This window comes from Ciconia boyciana, chromosome 7 (assembly GCF_034638445.1).
Source record: "Ciconia boyciana chromosome 7, ASM3463844v1, whole genome shotgun sequence".
Classification (NCBI taxonomy): domain Eukaryota; kingdom Metazoa; phylum Chordata; class Aves; order Ciconiiformes; family Ciconiidae; genus Ciconia; species Ciconia boyciana.
The window spans coordinates 47,463,513-47,486,771 of NC_132940.1; the positions used below are offsets into that span (position 1 = coordinate 47,463,513).

General features: G+C 41.2%; 2 protein-coding genes across 2 annotated transcripts in view; one reads left to right on the top strand and one right to left on the bottom strand.

Moving 5' to 3' along the window:
• On the top strand, window positions 1-19,624 carry LOC140654852 (guanylate cyclase soluble subunit beta-2-like). The gene is made up of 16 exons (XM_072868648.1): window positions 1-69; window positions 856-929; window positions 1,781-1,875; window positions 2,070-2,230; window positions 2,627-2,726; window positions 3,879-4,099; window positions 4,187-4,292; window positions 5,944-6,047; window positions 7,657-7,873; window positions 12,116-12,436; window positions 13,196-13,344; window positions 15,646-15,792; window positions 16,079-16,233; window positions 17,772-17,986; window positions 18,075-18,197; window positions 18,925-19,624. The coding sequence occupies exons 1-16, from the start codon at window positions 67-69 to the stop codon at window positions 19,074-19,076; spliced, it is 2,343 nt and encodes a 780-aa protein (XP_072724749.1). The 5' UTR covers window positions 1-66; the 3' UTR covers window positions 19,077-19,624.
• Window positions 11,084-23,259, bottom strand: part of CCDC195 (coiled-coil domain containing 195) — a 17,993-nt gene continuing 5,817 nt past the window's right edge. Inside the window, exons 4-7 of the mRNA XM_072868649.1 lie at window positions 19,997-20,465; window positions 18,902-19,020; window positions 12,227-12,339; window positions 11,084-11,399 (exon numbers count right to left, since the gene is read on the bottom strand). The gene's annotated coding sequence lies outside the window, so the exon portion shown is untranslated. The remainder of the gene's footprint in view (window positions 11,400-12,226; window positions 12,340-18,901; window positions 19,021-19,996; window positions 20,466-23,259) is intronic.

Sequence of the window (23,259 nt, forward strand, 5' to 3'; positions counted from 1 at the left end):
CCGGCGGCGGCGCCGGGGGCGGCGGCCGGAGCCCGCGGCCGGCGGCGGAGGGGCGGCGGCGGCAGGATGGTGAGCGGCCCGCGGGGCGGCGGGCAGGCAGCGGGCGGGCCCGGGGGCTCGCCGAGGCCGGGCAGCGGGGACCCGCAGGGTCAGGCAGGCACTCGGGACCCTCCGCCAGCCCCGGGCGGTGCCAGGCTGCCTGCGGGAAGGGAGCGGGGCGGGGCGGGACGGACGGCTCCGGTCGGGGACAGACGGACGGCTGCTGTCGGGGACAGACGGCCGGCTCCCGCCGTTCACCCCTGGCCCGAGAGACCAGCCGGCTGAGAGCCTGCTGCCTGCCGTGCCGGGCTCTCCAACCCGCATTCCTTTGGGGGATTTGGACCGCAGCATCCTCAGGCCGTTGCTGCTCTGAAAGTGCTACTTAGGGTTATTCTTGTAACGTTTTTCCCCCCATCTCCAGTGTACGGTTTGTCGGGACTAACGCAAAAAATAACAGTCACGGCAAAGCCACGCTTTCCTCCTGATGCTGCAGCCTTGCATGGCTGCTGTTCTGCCGCCGCGGGGGACGTGCTCTCGGCTGCATGCATGGCACAACAGATCCCTGACCTGGTGTCTCTGGGTCCTTATTTGCAAAACAGGATTGAATGTGTTTGCTCTGTTTTGCCGAATGCTTGTGAAATGCTCAGATAAGGCTGTGCTGTTTACTGAAAGACATAACGGCTGTTAAACAGTATTGCTTTCTCTTTCGCAATCTGAAATTAGCAGTGGAATCTTAACAGACAAAAAGGTGGCATGTTTGGGCTGCATTTTGAAAATCGGTATGTCTTGTCCATGTTCATGTATTTGCTTTTGCAGTATGGATTTATAAATACATGCCTGAAGTCTTTGGTGGTTGAAAGGTATGGTGAAGAAACATGGGAAAAATTAAGGTAATGTGTTCCCAATGAATGTAGTGTATTGCAAGAAAATGCTCAGGAATTTAGCAGCAGAGGATTATAATTTCTCACTGGTAAATAGCAGCTGATGTGTATCTCAAGTAATTATTAGAAGTAACTAGCAGGGCAAAAGCAAGAGTTTCTTACTTTGTAACACTTCATACTCTGATACTAATTTGTCCCAGTTAATTTGTTACATCAGATAATTAAGGATGACATTTAGTCTTACAGACAACTATGCAATAGCCTCGCTGGCTCACCATGACAATATTGAAAAGTAATTACACTGAAAAGATGTCATCCTTGGTATGAAGTCAGTTTAATTCCAGTACTTTCAGAAAAGCAGCTAAATATATCATCTTCTCCAGTTTTGTCTTTACTTTATGAGCCATATGGTATTTTCCAAGATACATAAATGATACTTAGATGCATACATATAATAGCTGTTGAAGCCAATATAAAAAATTGGCAAGTTTTTGGTCAAGTCTGTGGAGACCCAAGAGCTTGATATTGTGGCCACATTGGACGACAAGCCAGTAGACCATAAGACAAACTAAGACTCCACTTGCTCTAGCACCCCACAGTATGATGCCCTAATCCTTGAAAGAGTTTACCAGAATACCATAACATGAAATAGCAGAAATGGAGAGGTGGACACCACCATTCAGCCATGTTAAAGCAACACTCTTAAACCATTAGGGGAAGTAGCGTGTTCCAATATAACGCTTGAAGGAGGTTAAGGAGTGGGTTAAAAGCAAACAGTGCTTAATGCATGCCAGTTGGGTCACCCAAGCACGTTATATTTACAGCATGCTGAGACAAGAATATTGTCTTCTCTATTGCAGACTGCAGGCTGGAGCCCAGGATTCTTTCTTGACTTTCGAGGTTTACAAAGATGAGATCACAATGCAGCTCATCGACAAAGCCTGTAAAATATTAGGTATGTGTCACCGTGCCTCAAAAATGAACCGTCCTGGGTCAAGCCTGAGACTGCAGCCCAGGTTTTAGTCTCCTGTGCTGTTTGGAATGCCCTCCCTATGTTGCAAATTTTCTGCATTCACTCTTAATCCACCCGACAGCATTTCAAGAACTGCCAAGCCTTTCTTATTTGTTAAGGTATCTTTATTTTGCCAGGTGTTCCTGCTGACATGGTTCTGAGAGAGTTTGGAGAGTATTTCTTTGAATTCTGTAAACGCTCAGGCTATGACCACATGCTGAGGACACTGGGTGGAAATCTCTACGAGTTCATAGAGAACCTGGATGCATTGCACAGCTACCTGGCCCTTTCTTACCAGGCAAGTTCGAGTAGTAATTACTGAGCAGGTACGGGTGGACTCTGCCAGAGTTCGCAACACAAGGAACAGCATCTCATAGGTGTGAACGGATAATGAAAAAAGATGCTGTGACCAGGTTCTCCTATGTTCTGAAATGGATTACTCCAAAATGTTAGGACAATTTTTTAAAATATTTTTTTCTGAGTAGTCCTCAGCATTAGGTATTATTTAGTACATTGTCTCTAATGCATGGTAGATTTTCCTTCACAGGTGAGCATATTTAATTTTCTGTTTTTCAGCTTATTCATATTACTGCTTATTTTATTAAGACATGGGATGCTTTTGTCAAGTGGAATTCACTGGTATTCTTTATCAGAAAAAGGTATTGAGGTTTTGGTTTTGTTTGTTTTTCCTCAGGAGATGAATGCACCATCTTTTAGAGTAGAAAAGAATGAAGATGGGTCAATGCATTTACATTACTATTCAGACAGAAGAGGTCTGTGCCATATTGTGCCAGGTAATCGGATAGAATACAGAGTACAGATCAGCTGGTAATGCAATATATGTACAGACTAATCATATATTTGCAGTTATACTTTGCTCAGATTTCAGAATCTTTTTTCAAATGAGGACTGGCCATGGAATTGAAGCCTGGTAGAGTCTAGTCACCAGACATCTGACCTTGGTTTTTCCCTACTGCCTGATCACTCCTAGCTCCCAGCAGCTTCCATCAAGATTTACAATATGACAACCCAGGCCATAATTGTCCATTCCTGCTATAGAACTCCTATAGAATTCCCTTCCTGGAAGAAAAATTAAAGTTCATGGTCTGTATCGTGTCTAGCTGTGATTAGTTCTCAGTGACTCATGCTCCTTAAATTACAGTGAAGTAGAAATTATACGTGATTTGAAGACATCCATCCATCCATCCTGTAATAAATACTCCTGCAGTGCATGCAATCTGTAAACCTACTATTGAACCCTGCTCAAAACTGAATCTTTTACCGGCATTTATAGGAATCTCCACAGTTATACTTATGCAAGGGTTAAACAGCTGTAAGTCTGTAAGAGATGATCATATTCCTTTCTCTCATAGATGCTGCTGAATTTAGAAGTTTATCAAAACTTCCCCCTTTGTCAAAACTCATTTCATATTCCTACTGAAGCACAGAACTATTTGGAATTTCAGACAGAGCTTTTCATGTCATTGTCCAGTATTTCGCCTAATAGCAGAAATGAGAGGACTGATTATGTATCTTCATGAAAGATATTTCCTTCCTTTCAAAAGAACATATTCTGCAATGACTGAAATAGATTGTTATAGCAGAATCTCTTTAGACACCCTGCACTTTTTGGGTTAATGGGAATTCATATTATTGCTATGTATGACTATTTGGACACATTCTTCAGATACCCTGCTGAGCTGCTTCTAGTGAAAATAAGCATTTGTGATCAGACAAGGCAAAAGAAACAGTAACTTTAAAGCTTATCTCCTATGCACATATTCTTATCATGGCAACGGTAGTAGGAACGACATAGGTTGCTTTCTTCTTCCCGAGTCCTTGCGAAAGGTGATTCTGAAACAGTGAAATTCCACTGTGGGCCCTCTAAAATGGAAAATGGAAAGGGTTTGTTCTTGGCAATACTGTGTCTTTTGTTTCCCCTTCAGGAATCATTGGTGCAGCAGCCCTGGACTTTTTTAACATTGAGATTTCAATGGAAATAGTCAATCAAACAGAAGAAGAAGAAAGAACTGGGAAAAAAGAACATATTGTTTTTCTTGTCACTCAAAACCCTGTATTTTCATACAAGGAAAGAAATGAATTTTCTTCCTCACGTCAATATCTTGCTGACTCTGAAAAACAAATTGAGAACCAACTGAATAAAGAGGTATTTTAATGTTCATTATCACTGTATTATTAAAATATGATTAAAATAAAAACACCCTTGAATTTCCCTTTGGATTTATTTCAACAGGACCTTGAAAAAGCCAAGAATACAATTAGAGACAGAGGAAGCTCTGTTTGTCCTGTCAAGAAAAGTCACTGGAAAACAATAAGAGGAATAATCACATTAGGAAAAGGTGAGAGATCATTCAGAGGGAGCTTGTCATCATTTCCGAGCCTTTTCAGTAAGCAAGTCAGTAAGCCTCGCTATGTCCACCCACCCATCCATTTTGAAGTTACCATTCATATTTCCTCTGCATCTTTTCAAAATGTTTCTGGTTAAGTTTCTTTCGGTTAGACATTGGTAATCAAAGAAAAATTGCAGGTAATAAGCATGCTTAGTAATGACAGATACTTAAATGGAATATGACCTGTCACTTTTGTCTCTTAAACAGGGTTTTCTTCTGAAAAGTATTCTTCTATAAAATGTCATTGTGTGGTACATTTGATACTTCCTTCTCATGTCACTTGGTCTAAGATGATGGATTTAAAAGAGTGTTTTTTAACTTGGTAGTTGCTACTCATTTCCAAAGTTGTCAACTGTAGTAAATTCTGAAAGCCAAATTACACTCTCCACTACCAAAAATCTACTGCTAGTCTAGTAATCTCTGTTTATACCTTTATATATCGTATGTTTATAAAACGGAATGATTTTTTCAGTTAGGATCTTTTGATTCCCCAAGAGGAATGAGAATCCAGCTCAGTATTGCCAAGTTGTCTGGATTCTGGGAGGAGTGAAAAATTGAACCTGATACCATCTGGTGCAATGCCACATACATTACAAGAGCAGATATACTGAGTAAGAAATTAGTATATATTCAAAATAAAATTTTAGAGTAGTGTTATTAGTTTAAAAAAATAAAATCCTTTAACAATAAATGCAAGAGTTATCAAGAGCCAGACTTTGAAAAATGAAAAACCCACATTGACTTCCCCTGAAGCAGTAAGAAGTCTAGAAGTTGGGTCCTAAATTTGCGATCTTTTTCACCAGTCTCCTAAGTGACTTGAGCATTTGTTATCAAGCAGGATTTACTGGAGTAACTGTCATAGCCACCTTCTGGGGGAAAGAGATCACTTGAAATAATCATCCTTTCGATTATTGTGGGTTACTGGAGAATCCAAGTTTATACTGTGAAGATCAAAGGCTTTGGGTGCTTCAGTCAGATGAGCCCTTTTGACTATTTTACCCATTTTATTCATTTCACAAAAATATCTGTTCGCTAGCAAGCACAACCTGCTCTGTAGATTTGTGACCATTTTGAAAAAAACTTAGGGTAAGTGAAATAGAAACCAAACAGTAATGTGGTCTTTGTGCTATGGACTAGAGTTCTTTGTATAGGAGACTGAAACCCAGATCATGCTGGGTATTTTCTCCATAAGTGTTCCTTAGTAGCTGGCAAAGTATATTAAATCCGCTTCTGTGTACATTTTTGTGGGATATAGCTGTGTTATATAGCTACGACATCTGCAAATTCATAGAGCAGCAACATCTACAGTTGTTGATCTATTCTTATTGTTTCCACATAATTTCATGCATCTAATGCTCTGTGCTTTTTGTGTGGTTAAGTTTTAAACTCTCAGCCAACTCAGACTAGTTGCTAATCAGCTGTGTATTAAACTGTGGAGCATTTAGCACGGATGTATGCACATTTCTGGACCCACACACTGTTTACTTTGTCTTCACTCATTATGATATAGGGTCCTGTCTCACTGAGTGCTAAAAAGTAATGCTGACTGCTCTTATGAGGTGTAAACCGATTAAAAAACTACATATTTATTTTGCCACAGGTAAGCTCCTGAGGGGATTTGATCCTGTTTATCCCAAGAGCCTCTGGATTGACACAAAAACACTTTGCAATGGACTTCCTTTTCATATGGTTTTTGACAAAGAGGTAGGACAAGCATGTGGTAAGGGCATTCAGTTTGCATAAACCATACAGTAATTTTCTTCTGTTTTGACTGTCCTACACTTCACTGCTGCGTGTGCTCCCTATACAGTGCACACTCATTTGTAGGATTTGCAGAAGTGGTCTGTACAGAGACGTGCAATAAAAGTCACTCATAACAACTGGATCTGGATCATTTCAGATAGGTATTTCCTTTGAATTTATTGAGATTACCATGTTTGAAACAGCTGCAGATATGCCAATAAGGTTTATTGCAGCAGTCTATCCATTACCAAACACGGAACAGAATTTTCTGAGGTTTCTGGCCATCTGCCTGTCCTTGGATGTGCCAGAGATACGACCCATCCTTTAAACTGGCTTTGTACTGATAGCTAGTCACCCTCTCCTCCCATTTACCAATCTAGCCAAAGGCTTTTGTAAGGCTTTGCTGGCAACTGAGGATCTACATGCTTCCTGAGTCTACTCCTACACGCTTCTGCTGGGAAGACCCAGCTACCTACTAAATCGGGTAGCATGCAACCCCATCTAGTAGAAACTGGACCCAAAAATCTCTTTATCTTCCAGGGGAGGATTGAGTCTCCTCTCCTGTGCACACATACTCTGCAGCAATGGCATTGCCTTATCCCTTCGCAGGGACTGCTCTGTGGCTGGTTTCCAACTAGCCTGGGTTCCCACCAAGCTACAGTTCTTCTTGCTCCCAATTCTGTGCAGAGAATATTAGCTTATATTAATTATATTATTATATCTCTTATATTAGCTTATATTAATATTAGCTTAATATAAGATGGGAGCAAAGAAAGGAGAAGCTGAGAATGGGACAGCAGAAGAAAGCTGAATACAGCCACTCAGGGAATGTGTTTTGGCATCACACTGATAGAGATTCCAGAGCACATAGTCTGCTTTGTGCCACTGTCCCCATTAGCGAAAGTTCAGAGTTTTAAACTTTTCAAGACATCCAGTCTGCATAATTTGATAAAATTACTAGTGTGGAAAAAGGGCAAGTCCTGCACCCATTATTGGTAGCTAGGTCAGAGCTTCAATGACTGATGATAAGCAGCGAAGGCACAGTGGACATTTCTGCAGGAGTTAAGAGCTCATATGTGGTCATTAGGCTAAAAGAGAAAGACTAAACCTTTACACAGCAATGGTTAAAAGAAGGTAACCCATGGCATCCATTAGAAAATTAATATTTGCCAAGACATTTTGTGCCACAGCTATTTTCTTTTTGGAATGCAGGACATGCTCTGGTATCTCTAATTTTCTCTTGCAGCTACCTGTAAGGCTGTTTGTTAGGCCTACACAAATGCAAGCAAGGATAATAGCAGGTTGTTTTGTTTTGTTTTGTTTTTAACAATTGATAGGGAGAGCATTTGGATAATAACATTCCTTTCTGGGGGCTTTGTCTTGCTATGAAGGACACTCATTCAGAGCTTTGAGGTAATACGCTAATAAGATAGAAACTTTGCTCAGAAATAAGCCATGTAGTATAGCAAGGCTAAGTGTGTGTACATGTATAAACAGTGATCAGCTGTAGCTTGGCCTGAACACAAACAGGATATGAATTATAACACATTGTCCATATTTTCTTTTTAAGCTCAGAGTGAAGCAAGCTGGGGTGAGCATTCAGAAGATTGTACCTGGCCTTCAGACCATGGGCATCTGCTTGGATCACTATTTCAGTATCGTTCACCCAGAAGTACCCTTCACCATCTCTAGCATTCAGAAATTCATCAACAGCCAATTTGTTTTCCAGACTAGAAGAGAGATGATGCCAGAGTCATGGAAACAACGGCCAATGCTAGAGCTGAGAGGTACTTCACTGTTTTCAATAGCATAAGTCTTCATATTAAATCAGGAATTATGCTGGAGTTGAACTAATGTCTTTCTGTAGACTCCTGGCTTCACGTAAGTCCTATAAATGGCCTTGTCTTTGTGCAGTGAGGAGAGGATTAGACGGTTCTGTTTAGAGAAACAGTACTTTAAGATGTTTGTAGACAAATTCTGCTATTACCTCACCAGATTTTGAAGGCTTTCAGTCAGAAATAACAACTGCACTCCCATTTGAAAGGCTTGGAAAGACAGTGTTTTTCTAATGCTGCAAACCCTACATCTTTGCAGGTTTCCTGAGTAACAGGGGCAAGGCCAAGAGAGGATTAGATTGTTTTCTGAACCATGTCTAGTCTCAGTTATTCACAGAGTTGCAGAATTGACTCATCTCCAGTTGAGTTTGGAAGGGACCTCTGGAGATTGTCTAGTCCATCCTCCCTCAAAGCAGGGTCAACTAGAGCAGGTTACTCAGGACGACGTCTACTTGGGTTTTGAATATGTTCAAGGATGGAGACTCCACAAACTCCCCGGGCAACCCATTCTAGTGTTTAACCAGCCTTACAGTAAAAAGTTTTTTTCTTATGTTTAAATGGAATCCCTGCATTTCAATTAGTGCCCATTGTCTCTTGTCCTTTTATTGGATACCACTGAGAAAAGTATTTTTTACTCCCTCCTATCAGGCATTTATACGTATTGGTAATGTCCCCCTGAGGCTTGTCATCTCTAGGTTCAACAACCCCAGATCTCTTTCTTCTCTTCTCCTTATATGACAGATGCCCCAAGCCTTCCCAGGTCCTCCATCCTTTACTTCTTGAAAATAGGAGTGACATTTACTTTCTTCCAGTCCTCAGGAACCTCCCCCAGTCACCATGACCTTTCAAAACTAATTGAGAGTTGCCTTACAATGACACTGACCAGCTCCCTCAGCACTCCTGGATGCATCGTATCAGGTCTCGTGGACTTCTGTATAACCAATTTGTTTAAAAGTTTACTAACCTGAACCTCCTGTGCTGCCAGTAGGTCTTCATCGCTCCAGCCTTTCCCACTGGTCTCAGGGCCCTGAGATTCCTGAAGGGCGATTCTTACCAGCAAAGACTGAAGCAAAGAAGGGCACTGAGTACCTTGGACTTTTCCATATCCTTTCTCAGCAGATCCCTTGCCCCATTCAGCAACAGGCCTGCATTTTCACTAGTCTTCCTTTTGCTGCTCATATACCTGTAGAAGCCCTTCTTGTTCCTCAACAGATGCAACTCCAGGTGGGTTTTGGCTTTTTCAACCCTGTCTCTTCCTCTGGGGTGACCTGACCCAGCTTTCACCTCTTGTATTCTTTCTTTTTTATGTTTTAGTTTAGTCAGGAGCTCCTTGTTCATCCATGCAGGCCCCTGCCACGTTTGCTTGACTTTCTGCACATCGGGATAGACCATTCCTGAACTTGGAAGAGGAGATCCTTGGACATCAACCAGGTCTTCTGGACCCTTCTTCTTTCCAAGACTGTATCCCATGGGATTCTTCCAAGCAGATCCCTGAATGGGACAAAGTCCAGTCTCCCGAAGTCCAGGGTTGCAATCTTGCTTTTTTGCCTTGTTCACTCCTCTCAGGTTCCTGCACTCCACCATTGCACAGTCATTGCAGCCAAGGCTGCGCCCAGCTTTCCCATCCGTAGTTCTTCACTGTTTGTAAGTATCAGGTCTAGCAGGACACCTCCCCTCATCGGTTCATCGGTCACTTGTGTCAGGAAGCTCACCTGTGTCAGTGCCTCAGTGCACTCTAGAAATCTCCTGAATTGCTTGTGTCCTGCTGTGTTGCCTGTCCAGCAGATACCAAAGTAGCTGAAGTCCACCATGAGGCTTCCTCCACTTGTCTTAAGAAGGTCTCTACTTTTTCTTCCTGAGCAGGGCATCTGTAGCAGACACCCATCACAATATCACCCACATCGGTCTGCCCTCTAATCTTTATCTAGAAGCTCTCAGCTGGCTCATCATCCAGCCCTCGGCAGACCTCCATGCATTTCCCTTGCTCTCTCACATAAAAGGCAGCTCCTTGTCCTTGCCTCCCTGTCCTTTCTAAAGGGTCTGTGTGCATCCTTTGCAGTACTCCAGGTGTGTGAACTACCCCATCAAGCCTCTATGGTCCCAGTGACATGGTAGCCCTGAAACTGCACACAGACCCCTAGTTCATCCTGGGTTTTCCCCATGCTGTGCACATTTGTGTACAGGCACCTCAGAGAGGTGCCCGGTCATGCCCATTTTCGAGTAAGGGTATGAGAGTTTTCCCCATAATACTGTCCTGCGTGTTTTTCTTTGCAGAGGTTAGAACCAAATATGTAATGTAAGGCATTACTCTGGGGCGATGCCTGCAACATGGTTGTGTCGTCACTCTTGGTTTTGGTTAGGATTCAATGCCAGTTGCCCTGTGAATCTCCCCAGCCCTCAGCTATGGCCTTCTGCTTCACTGGGGACCTGTGGAAGGGACACAATGGCAGCCCTCAGAACGTGCTTCTGCTTGTGGAGGGCTCAGCATGGAGGTGCACTGAGCTGTGTAAAAGTAACTGTCCGTGTCTCACCTCCCCATAGCTCTACGCATCAGCCTGTGCACCCAACACAGAATCGCTTTGCACTGCTAAGAATTTTCTTTGCCAAAGAAATTACTGCTTTGTACGCGGAACAACATTTTAAACGCAGCCACCCAGCACAGGCAATGCCAGTTCACAGATCTTGGATTGCATCTTTGGCAAATACAGACAATAATGAAACGTGGGGTGAGCGTTCCCACAATAATACACTGCAAGCATCACCCCCGCCAGCGTGCGCTTCCCATCTGCCGGGCAAGGGGTGGGAAGAGGCAGGGGACGAGGGAAGTGCTTAGAGACAAAGTCCTGATAACATTGGTACAGCTGGAGGAAAGAAATGGCTTGCCCTGCGCCTCCATGCATTTTGATTCCTAAAATGTGAATACATGATTCACTCTTAATTTATGCCTTTGAGGGGAGTTATTTGCTACTGGCTGGGTTTCAAATGTGGATAAAAATAGATTAGTTAGCTGTGCTTTTATTTTTTGTAGTCGCATTTTCAGATTCTGATTTCTGTCTTCACCTCCCCAATGTTACATAAGAGTTTACCAGTTAAAATTATTTTAGCAAAAAAGATATTTTATTTGTTTTATTTTTACTGGAAGGAATGAGTATGGAATGATTCTCCGCCTCGTGTAACTATAATGACATTTGGTTTAAGTGTTCTGTGACCTCAATTTTGCTTCTCTGAACTATATAATATGACCTAATTTTCCCTTCTCTCCTTTCACCTTTACATAATGAGTGTCAAATCTGGTATTCCTGAGATTGAGAAAAAATTAAGAGTTTAGGGAGACCTTGAAAAAAACGATGTTACCAAAACAAGGAACTTTAACGAGTTACAGGTACAATTTTACTTCCTCTTATGCTGTCAGGGTTAATTCACATGGTATCTCTGATGTTCCGATCCTGTTACTTTTCAAGCTGTTCATCCAGTTGCCCTGGGGATGGGGTGAGAGAGAAAGAAAGAAATAGGAATTCCTGGATTGCTGTTCAGAAACCAAGAATACTTGTGAAGCAAATAATAATAATAATAAAAATTAAAAAAAATCAAACCCATAACCAAATCTCAACAAAGAAAACAAAAACTCAATCCCCCACCAAGAATCCCTTCTACTTTTCAGGCATTTTTGTACCTGCTTATTTAGATGATCATAGTGACTGAGAGCTCCAGCTTCCAGGAAGGAAAGCTCTGTTGACTTTACTGGGGCCACATTTTACCCACGGTGAAATTAAACTTCAAATGTTTCACTTAATCATTGTGAGTCTCAGTTCCCCTGTGCATGATGCTGACTGACTGGCTTCAGGAACAGCTCAAGAACTAGGAGCAGAGCAGAGCAGAGGAGAGGAGAGATTGTGCGCACATTGGTGTTCCTCGTGAAGAGAAGGGACCTGAAGCATGGTTGGGCTCTGCCTAGCAGTTGTAATGAGTGAGTGGCTGCTTCTTGGGTCCTGAAATTTTTTTATTTGCCTAGTGCACCTCCTCCAAACAAGTCCACCTCTAATTCCAGGAAACAGAGTAATTCCTGTGATGACCCAAACCCTACAAAAACCCACTGTCCTTAGAACTCATCCCCTAAAACTAACATCAGTAATACTGAGCATCACGTGAAAGTCCAAGCTGCTGAAAACTCTTACTGACGCTTGTTTCAAACAGGCCAGATGATCTGGATGGAGTCCCTGCAGTGCATGCTCTATCTCTGCTCTCCTTTGCTTCGCACTTTGCATGAACTGGAGGAGCGACAGATGCACATTGCAGACATTGCACCTCATGACGTGACCAGGGATTTGATTCTTCTCAATCAGCAGCGACTGGCAGAGATGGAGCTCTCTAACCAGCTGGAGAGGAAGAAGGAAGAACTGCGGATACTGTCGAAGCACCTGGAGGAAGAGAAGAAAAAGACTGAAACTCTGCTCTATGCCATGCTTCCTCAGCATGTGGCCAACCAGCTGAAAGAGGGGAAGCGAGTTGAGGCAGGTGAATGAACAGGATCCATTTGTGATGCATGATGCATGCACCTGGTGATGATGATAGAGAGACTGGGGTGCCGGCACAGCCCCATTGCCACTACTGTGGAGTACATTCTCTACTTGGTGACATTCATGGGAGGAGGACCACAGACCCTTCATCTCACTGATAACAAAGCTTAGACTATTCTTTCAAACAAAGCTTTGAAAGCTGTTTGCCAAAATTGTTCCCTAGGAGGTGAAAGGTGGTAGCAGCTGCCAGTTCAGGGAACAAAATTCAGTGTTTAAACAGCAAACAGATTTTGTTTTTAACATGAGTATACAGGGAGATGAGGGCTCAAAAATGAAAAGAATGAAGAAATTGGTCTTTCCTAGAAAATTCTCCTAGATCCTCTATGCCATCTATAAACCTAGAGTCATCATGGTTCCCATTTTTCTTAAGGATAGTAAGTAAGGATATGCTTAAATTTCCTTTAGTAAGCACATATATGAGGTTAGGGGTAAAGAGCTAAGTATATACTGAATATGGGTGGACAAAGGGATGTATTCAGATGTCTGGATTGTTCGAGATGTGTGATGATTCTTATATTTGATATACTCCTATATCAACATCTCTCTCTCATATCAGCACCCGTATATGAGTATTACAACTGATAGGTCATATGGCCTAAAAGAATGACAAGAAAGAAATCTTTGCAAACAAATCTCAAAGAGATGTCGTGATTGTCCAGCTATTACAAGTACTTACTACTGGTCTTTCTGCTCACAGGAGAGTTCAAGGAGTGCACCATATTATTCAGCGATGTTGTGACCTTTACCAACATTTGTGCCCAATGTGAGCCTATTCAGATAGTTCTCATGTTAAATTCAATGTACCTGCAATTTGACAGACTGACCACAGTGCATGACGTGTACAAGGTATGTACTGATCGATAAAGGCTGTAGAAGTAGTCTGGAAAAGGATTTTGTTGGTTTGGTGGTGGTTTGGTTTTTTGTGGTGGTTGGTTTGGTGATGGTTTGGTTTGGTGGTGGTTTGGTTTTTTGTTTTTAAATGCACTTAAATCCTCTTCCTCCCAGCATGATTTTTGCTAAACCATAAAATATTGCATATTTGTAGTGGCCACACAGAGAAACTAAAAAACAGGCAGCGGTGTGATTAAATATGTTTAAAATTTTCAGACAGGAATGTAACTTCTATCATGGGCTATAGTCTTTCCACAACGCTAACACCAGAATGGCTGTTCTTTCATACGTCTCTCTCTCTCTCCTCTCTCAAATTCCTACCCAACATGACAGGATATCCTAGTTTATGGACCAATTCGATTCATTTTGCTAGTTCTTTTATTCCAATGTGTTGTAAATAGGTCACTATATCATGAAGTGGGAAATAACGTTATAAAAAATACCAGATAATACCTAGTCTTTTTTTTGCTTCATGGAGATCTTAGGCAATGGTGTAGATCTCCTGCTGACCCCAAAGAACATTGATTAGATCTAGATTGTAATGTACGTGCTGTTTCCAACCCATGCTGGAAGGATCAGAGCCCTGGTTGACATATAATAATAGCGTTATTAATGTCTCCAGAGCTACCCAGATTTGAGGAGCTGAAGAGCAAGTCCTAAGTTTCTGTCTGTCCCCAGCACATTAAATATTTAGGAAGGCAGAAAAAGTAAAGGGTGAAATCCGAATCTCATTCATTCCTTCCTCAGGCAAGGCATGCAGTTCATCCCGCAATAAATGGTACTGGGAAATCAGAAGCATTTCTGCCTTGGCAAGGAAACTGTATTCAATAATTTAAGCATCCAGGATATGCCCCACAGATTTTAGGATAAATTAGCATCATATTCTATCTATCTAAATCATTCATCATGAGTAAATTGTCTGTCACTATAATAATCTCCTTTTGATGCCTGTATATAACTCCTGTTAATATTGAAGGAGATTACTAGGGTATGGAGAGGGAGGACGAGATGCCTATTTCAGGGAATTGAGAAAGAAATGAAATACTGACATTGATCAAAGAAACTTGGCCCAAGCTTATAAACATCTGAAGTTATGAATAAATCTTGTTAAATTAAATCTCCTACCACAGCCAAAAAATAATTAGGGTATCTATTTGCATTAGTAGCTTTTTACAGTTGTTTTTAATTTGTTACAGAAAATTACTGGCATTACTATGGGGTTGGCTATCTGATAGAAGGCATGTACAGAAACACATTTTTTTGAGACTAATGTGCTGAACAGTTTTAAGTCATTATGTTAATGAACAAACCCAAAGATGAAATTATCTTCCCGCTCTCCTATTGGTGTTTATTTTTAAGAAATCCAGTTAATCTAATTTAAACTGATCTCTTATTTACTCATGGTAAATGTAACAATGAAGTCTCATAAGAGCAGTTTAGAAAATTTCCTTACCGTGTAACAGTCTTTTACAGTGAATTTTAAACATTTGAGAATTCTCTGTTTCAAACAGGCCTATTCTATTCCCAGCAAAATCTCTGGTGCAGGGACAAACTCCTAAGTATTTCTCAGGTGCCTTATCATGCACTTCAAGGAGCCTGGATGCCTGAAGGAGGACGAATCCTCCAGCATTTGTCTCACAGGCTGCAGCATGTTGTGGGAAAGCAGCTGGCTGTAAGGAAGGATGCTCCCGGGCTGCTTAGTTCATACTTTGCATTCTCTGACATCCTGGAGATTGCAGGTTTCTTAATTTCATGTGAACCCTTTAATAATAATAATCACCAGTGAATAGACTCCCTTGCTTTATTGTGACTTTTTAAAAAAGAAATCTCTTTTAAAAAAGAAAGACGCTTTTAACACCAATTGTGAATTAGAGCTAATTAATAGCATTCAGCTATTGGATAACCTCCTGGCTCAGGAGCCTGTACCTGGGGATAGCTCTTTGCATATAGGTCTGCCCTGGGTAAAGGAAGGCAAAAAGTCTGACACTTTCACAGCATCCCTTACTCCTTAGGGTGTCTCACACTGATACCTAAAATAGGTCAAGTAAGCAGGGACAGAATGTGTTGAAATTTTGAGTGTGGAGCCAAGGAAAGGGTCCCATCTCAAGGAAACTCATACGTGCTAGAGCTTTTTAGTGATTGGAAACATCTTCTAGAAGAAAGGGGGAGTTGGTGCAGAAGAGCCCCAAACAGCAAAGCACTAACCTGAGCAAGATATATATGGCATGCTCATATGCTTGTCCCTCTCAATTAAAGGTGGAAACAATCGGAGATGCCTATATGGTAGTAGGTGGGGTCCCTGTGCCTGTACCTACTCATGCTGAGCGAGTTGCTAACTTTGCCTTGGGAATGATAATAGCAGCTAAAGGAGTACAGAACCCAGTTTCTGGAAATCCTATCCAAGTAAGTTGTTAACACAAAGATGCATGTGTGTCTGTCTGCTTCTTGGGTTGGGCTTCTGGTTAATGTATTGCAGCAGGACATCAAAGAGCTTCTTCTGACTCCTCTGTGACTTTGGGCAAGGACCACATGGGTACATTTTTCATGAAGAGCCTCTCCCTGTGGATATTTGATATTTTACTGGTGTCCAGTGTTGTGTTAGGATGAACTTTTAGGTGGCTGGATAGCATTAAGAAAGATGTTAAATAACAAGTGACATTTTTGGGGGGTGTTTTATGTCTTTGTAAAGATTAGAGTTGGGATCCATACAGGTCCTGTCTTGGCTGGAGTTGTTGGAGAAAAGATGCCTCGTTATTGCTTGTTTGGAGACACGGTGAATATAGCTTCTCGGATGGAGAGTCATGGTGTCCCAAGTAAAATTCATCTAAGCTCCAGTGCCTATCAGTGAGTAACTATGATGGAAACTTTGCCTGTTAAAAGCTGTGCTAAAAAACACTGCCTTGACAGCTGCAGCTTTCAATGTAGATGATGCTGTCTTTAGTCACTGATTTATGCAGCTTAATTATAAAGACAAATCACTGCTTGCAAAGAGTTTTATTTGTTCTGATTATTTCAAATGCAGTTGTATATGGAGGCAGAGGTTTGAGAGTCTTGATCCTAGAGAGCAAAATTTGGGAAAAAAATAACTGTGACAGCTTATTTGGAAGTACCGATAGGGTGATGTAGATGCTAGAATGATGGTCAGAACATTTAATTTGACATCCTGCATAACAAAAGCTTTAAAATGTCTCTGACTGAGCACAACAATTTGTGGCAAAACAGTTTTATTTGCACTTACTAAGGATTAACTGCATAAACCACTATCCTATTCATGCAGTGAGTAATTTACTTTCCTAAAACTCATGTCACTAAAAATTAAATACTACATTTTCAAGAATTTTATGTATGCATAAAATATGTGTGCAAGAGGTGGAAGTGAAGACAAGCTACAAAGGAGGAGTACAAATACATTGTCTGGGCACATAGGAATGATATTAGGAAAGCCAGAGCTCAGCTAGCATTGAAATGAGCAAGGAGGGTTCAAAGGCAGGAAGAGGAGCTTCTGCTGTGTTAGCAGAAAAGTATAAATGGAAACGTGGACCTGCTGTGGCAGGTGATTTAGTGACAGTGTCCTGAATAAAGGCTGTTACTCAAGGCCTCTCTTGCCTCAGTCTTCACTGACGAGGTCTTCAAGGTCCCTGCACCTAGAATCAGGGTTCAAGGAGTAGGTGAAGTACCAGTATTGGAAGAGGATCAGATCAGGGGTCTTTTGAGAAATCTCAATCTATAGAAGTGTATGGGAGCAGATGGGATGCCCCCAAAGGTAATGAGAGAACTGGGTGATGGCATTACAGTGCTGCTGACTGTCATCTTTGGAAGGTCATGAAGATGAGCACCGTAGCAACTGAAGAAAGCCAGATGTTACACCTATATTGAAAAACGGCGAGGAGGACAAGCTGAAGAACTATAGGCTGGTCAGCCTCATGTCAGTGCCGGTGAAAATCAAGTCCTCTTGGAAGCCATTTTTGGAAACATGAAGGCTGCAATTGGGAATAGCTGGTCTGGATTTACCAGGAGTAAATCATGCTTGACAAACCTGATTGCCTTCTCTGATGAAATGACTGGAGATAGTTAAGGTCTAACTGATACTGGCTGCCTCAGTTCTTAATTTCTATTTACTGGTCAATAAGAACCCTCCACCATACTGAAGAATTTGACTATGTGATCCATTGATTTTTGATCAGGCCGTACGTGTAAAGCTATAAAAGCACAGCAGGCTTGAATAAACAGTTGAAACAAACCCTCAGTTGTTCATGGATCAATACTGTTTTTCCTGGACTGTTGTGATTTGATTACTTAGATTACAATAGCTCTTCTAAAATATCAGTGTCATTTTTGCTAATGTTGAATTTTCATGCGTCATTTTGCTTCTGATTTTTTAGATGCCTAAAATACAAGAATTTTGAGATGACTGAAAGAGGAGAAATAGAAGTAAAAGGCAAAGGGAAAATGCACACGTACTTTCTCATTAGAAATAAAACTGCAACTGAGAATGAGATTATGGGAAGGCCAATGAAAGACTTAGATTCTGTCCATGAATCTGTTCAGTCCTTTCAAGGAGGCAGGACTGAAACAATACCAAGTTGTCATCAGCCAGGTAGAGTCAACTCGACATTTCTTTACCTCCTTGAACAAATGAACGTTAATACAACTCAATTAAATATCCTTTTCTGTTCTTCTTTCAGTGACTCAGACTCAGCCAGAGAAGGATCAGACCCCAGCCATTGCAATGAGGTATACTGATGGCCCCACAGATGCACAAAACAGCCTCAAAAGAAGAAATCAAGCAAAAATTGCCGATTTAACAGGTAGTTATTTAATTACCGTCTAGCAAAGACAACAGAACTAGGAAGTAACTGAGGCTTAATCTTGCAGCTTTGTTATATTTCTCTTCTGAATAACCATTGTTTTACTCAAGCCAGAAATTCATGCCAACATATCCATGTTGGTGAAACTAACCATTCTGCACCTTCAGAGTGATCCCAGGTGTTAATTGTGCACTAGGGAGAAAGAAGCTGGCATAGCTGTCAAGTGCAAACAGAATGGATAAATGTTAGGCAGCTCTTCACATGGACAGACCCAGTTGTTCATGTGCACATCTCTTCCTAGAAAAGCTGTCGTTATTTGTAGTTATGGGGAAGCCTTTATCGACTTAAGCCTGAGAAAGAGAGACCTCACTGGCTATGCAGCCTGGCAGTCCTCAAGCCAGTCTCCTGCAGAAGTCAGAAGGATTTATTGCCACGCTTATGTTCTGCAACCAAAGTTCATTCTCCTTTGAAGGAGCTGATACTGAAAGAGAGAGAGCAGATTTGATGCCATAACAGTTTAACCTAATGCAGCAAGTCTTGTAATTCTGTTTACGTGTTTTGTGGATTTTATACAGCCTAAATATGTTGTCACTGATTACTAGAAAATATTTTACTCCCTTCCCTCCCACCTGCTTAGACATGGTACTTAATCTTGTATATGGTGTGCTGACAAACAGAAACCTCTATGATCATTAAAAACTCACGCTGAAGGAGTGTTCCCTTTCAGGCAAAACTGGTGATTCCAAAAGCGATGGGAGTCTCCATGGCAACCAGCATGCAGACGATGGTCCTTGTCCTCTAAACCAGGGAAGAGTCAAACCTGCTACTGAAGAGCCACAGATTAGAAATGTTCGCTCTAATTTTTGCACTTTAGTCTAAGTTTCTTACTTTTTACATTAAACAGAGCAATTTTATTATGATTTAGAGCATTTTGCTGTTGTGGGACTGATTTTTGTATATCAAGTACCACCTGATTTTGTAAAAAAAACCAAAACCAAACTCCCAAGAAAGAAAAAGAAAAAAGACATTTCATCACAGTTTTCAGCAAAAAGAAAACAATGGAGCATATTTTTTTTTAACCAGTCTACACATGCCATATAATACTCCCATGGAGAAGGAAACCACCGCAAGATGCTTTGAAGACGTATTTTTCAGCCTCTGCCATGTCTTTGAATATCCCTATGTAAAAATCACTTTTTGGTATTTCATGCAGCAATTGAGAAAGAGGTGACTCATCCAGCTAGAAATATTCCTACTCAAATGAGCACTTCCCATGAAAGAAACATTCCCTGAAGTGACCATCTGTCTTGACTTCAGCACAGCCAACAAGTTCCCCGTGTGAGGTTAGCAGAGTTTGATCTACATTTTAGCTGCGATGACAGTTTAATCTCTTAACGGGTCTTTTGCTGGGTAAAGGCATTATGCAGTAGAAGTGCAGAATAGATCTAACACAACCTGTATTTTTCCATCCTGAAGAGAAAATATTGTGTACTTCATAGCACCCAACAGTAAATAAAACATCTGTGACCTTTGAACCAGCTGTCCATGCTGTGCTTAGGTGATCGTAGGACATGCGCATAGTGGAGTTACGTAGCATCTAATTCATCACAACACTGAAGGACTGTTCAAGGCCTATGAACTATTTGAGACCTTCAAATGAGTTGCAAGTTCATTTCTCACTTTCTCACCCCAGCTAAACAAAAATAAAGTTTCAGGAGTACAGAGGGAGCCTGTCAGCGCTGGCATTAATGTTGTTAATATCATTGAAAATAACAGCATTAAAGATCAGTATCACTTACCTGGTGGCAGAGGCTCCTCAGATGAATTACTTCCATGCTGATATATTCTTAGGTTATGCCTGGTCAGAAATGGCAGAGAAAAACTGAAGTTCAGCTGTCAGGGATTTAAGATGTAGGAGCAAAAAATACAATGGATGTAAAGGTTGTGGACAATTCGTCGCATCATAAATTGTGCTCTCACTCCTATAAACAGAGCTTGGAGTAGGTGGAATGTGCTTGTACTGGGTGACTTTAACAGGAGATGAGCCCCGCACGCTAATTTGTTACCTTTGGGCTTGCATTTGTTGTCTAAGGATGCAAGCATGAGACCCATTTGAACTTTGAGCAAGAACTCACTGGAGAAGACGATAATGTTACTCCTCTGTTACAGTCTGGAGCATGACATTTCCACCTCTGTGTCTGCGGCAAGAGTAAGGCTCTTTAAACACCAGAGAGAGCGGTAAGACTGATGAAAGACATCTCCTCCTCTCTATAGTATAACAAGATGAAATTTCACCTGGTTAGATTTTTCTTTTTAAATCCCTGAGACAGTAGCTCCCTCGTCTGCTCTGTCTACATTAGCAAGTAATGCAGACCAGTCGAGGAGGAGGTGTAGAGCGAAACCGTCAGTGCTATTGTCCACACTATAGGTATTTCAGAGGGCTTGCTAGTGTGGTCCCACGCACTGAATACCTGTTAGCTTTTGGAGCACCTTAGAAGCACATCCTCTGACTTAGTTTCATCCAGAAGAGATCCACTTGTGTGCTTTGAGACCACGCTACAGTGCGAAACAAAGTACGGTAAGTGGGTTTGACCAGGAAATTCACTCAGGAGGGTACTCCTGACTCTGACTGAAATGCTGATGTAGACGCACCCTTTAACATTAGCTCTTTCCACGGTACAGCTGAGCAGCACCATCCTGGGAGAGTGCAGTTTTATGAATGACAGAAGTTATTTATTTATTTATTTACAAGGATTTTGCTGTTTAGGTACTGTTCATTATTTTGGTGAGGGCGAGATCTACTGTAGGTTGAAGATGCATCTAAAGATTATTATTATTATTAAGTTGGGTATCAAGATTTTAAACATTTGACTGTGTGCTACCCTCAGACACACAACATCTAAATTTCACCTTCATCCTTAGTAACTCCTCCCCACCAGTCCAGTGCTCATGGCTTTGCACTTCTGTATTATGACCATAGCTTTAAAAAGACTTTCCTAAAGAAAGATAATACCCACCTTCTCTCACTTACCATGATGTAAATGTGAAGTAACAGTTAAATTGGCACTATCCCACTGATTTAAGTTGAGAATCAACTCTGACAAGACTTTTTTGTCTCCAACCTGGAGATGCACTTCACTGCTCTCGACTAGTGATGGAACGGAGAACATGTCATTTAACAAATGGCAGTGGTGGATTCTGTCTTTATTGGCATTTGCTATGGAGATATAAAGCCACTTAGCCCCAAGCAGAAGTGTGACACAGGAGTGTACACCTCTCAGTGGCCAGCGCTAATGCAGGAGGGAACCTCTTGCTGTCACAGCTGCTCTTGCAGTCCCCTACCTGCGTGGCTGAATACCACTGACCACCTCTCTGAAAGGAAGAATTTCCCATGGGAAATTGTCCAACAAGCCTGGCCATCAGTGAAGAAGGTTTAGTACATATTCCAGGGTTTAATATAGATATATTCCAGAGGGGTTTTAGGTAGAAGCCCAGAGCTCCTCTGAACTTGTATGGATCCTCTTGGGAAAAAGAAAGAAAAGGACCATGGCTTAATTGCTGCCACCATCTCTCTGTCCACATTTTAACACTTGCTTTGCTTATACCTTCCCTTTTTTCACTGAACAATCTATGAATGTTTAATATTGGAATGTTTTAATTGCCAGTAAGTGCTCCATGGTAAGTTACTTCATGCTGTACTGTGGTGAAACTGATGTGCTCAGTGGTTTTGCTGTGGCCTCTGCTACAATCTGGTTCTCCTGGAGATGCAGAGCTAGGTCAAATCTGCATAACTGCTTTTAAAAATTAATATGCCTGTGCAACATAATGTATTCTTAAATCTGTTGGCACTGCTAAAGACTGCAAAAACATCTTTCAAAAATAAATCTTTCCATTAATACACTGACTGCCGTTTGTCAATGACTGCTTTGATTCCTTTCTTTCTTTTCCCTTCCACCTTTTCTGTTCTTTTTCCCTGTAAGTGTGCAAAAGTTTAAGACCATTATACCTCTAATAAATGTCCATTGAGTTTAATTTCTTGGCCATACACAAAGTTATACGTATTTGTGTGACAGCAGAATCAGCAGCCCACTACAATTGACATTGTCATATGCTTACTAATATGCAGTCTTAGTGTCAGTGACCTATCTACATTGAATTGACACAAAAAGGGTGGGAGAAGAGAATTCCCACTGCTGCTTCATGGAAGCTGAGGCTTAGAAAACTTAAAAGTTGAGACTTTTGAAAGCTGCCTAAAGCATATGGATTCCCAAATCCCTTTAAATCTGGTGTTCAAACGTGAATTGTCAAAAGCTTGGGTACCTTAAAGGTCTAGGGGCCAGATTTTCAAAGACGTATGTTGTTACTTTACTAAGTGAAATCAACTGGATTTAGGTACTTAACTGAACACATATGCAGTGTCTAGTTTCTGACAATGAAGCTTTCTTTAAAACATTTAAAAAGCATTTCCCTGTAAATGCCTTCTAAAATGAGCTGTTCAGTAAACTTTCCAAACTGTAACCTCATTTGCTGGAAGTCATCGATTCATTACTTCTGACATTACAATGCAGCTCTGGACGGGCCCAAGGTGAACATAAAAATCCACAAATAAAATAGCAGTGAAATTGAAATTATTACTTCATTGGTGAGAATATATTAAAAATGTACTTGAATATACAAAACATGGTGAATTTCAAAATGAAAAAAGGAACACAGATTTTTATACAAGTATACAACATTACAGAAAATCCAGAAGGGATTTTTTTCCACCAGATCTCTGCTTTTCCAGAAGGGATTTTTTTCCACCAGATCTCTGCTTTCACTTTTGAAAGCTCAACAGTTTAAAAGTAGACAATGAGATGAAAATCTTCCTTAAAGTTATCGGTACAAACATCTACTGTTCATGCATTCTCTGTACAATATTCAATCATCAGTGCTGCCTGTACATAAAGAAATAGCAATCTGCAGTATTTTGGTTCCATAAATAATTGTAATCAAAATAAACATGTGGGACACTATCTTTACTCATATGATGAGGACTAACAAGCACTCCTAATTTTTTACA

Excerpts from the sequence above, each read along its gene's own strand:
- LOC140654852 (XM_072868648.1), top strand. Across the intron at positions 2,727-3,878 it reads TCTGTGCCATATTGTGCCAG|GAATCATTGGTGCAGCAGCC; the intron begins GTAATCGGATAG and ends TTTCCCCTTCAG. Across the intron at positions 15,793-16,078 it reads TTTCTGGAAATCCTATCCAA|ATTAGAGTTGGGATCCATAC; the intron begins GTAAGTTGTTAA and ends GTCTTTGTAAAG.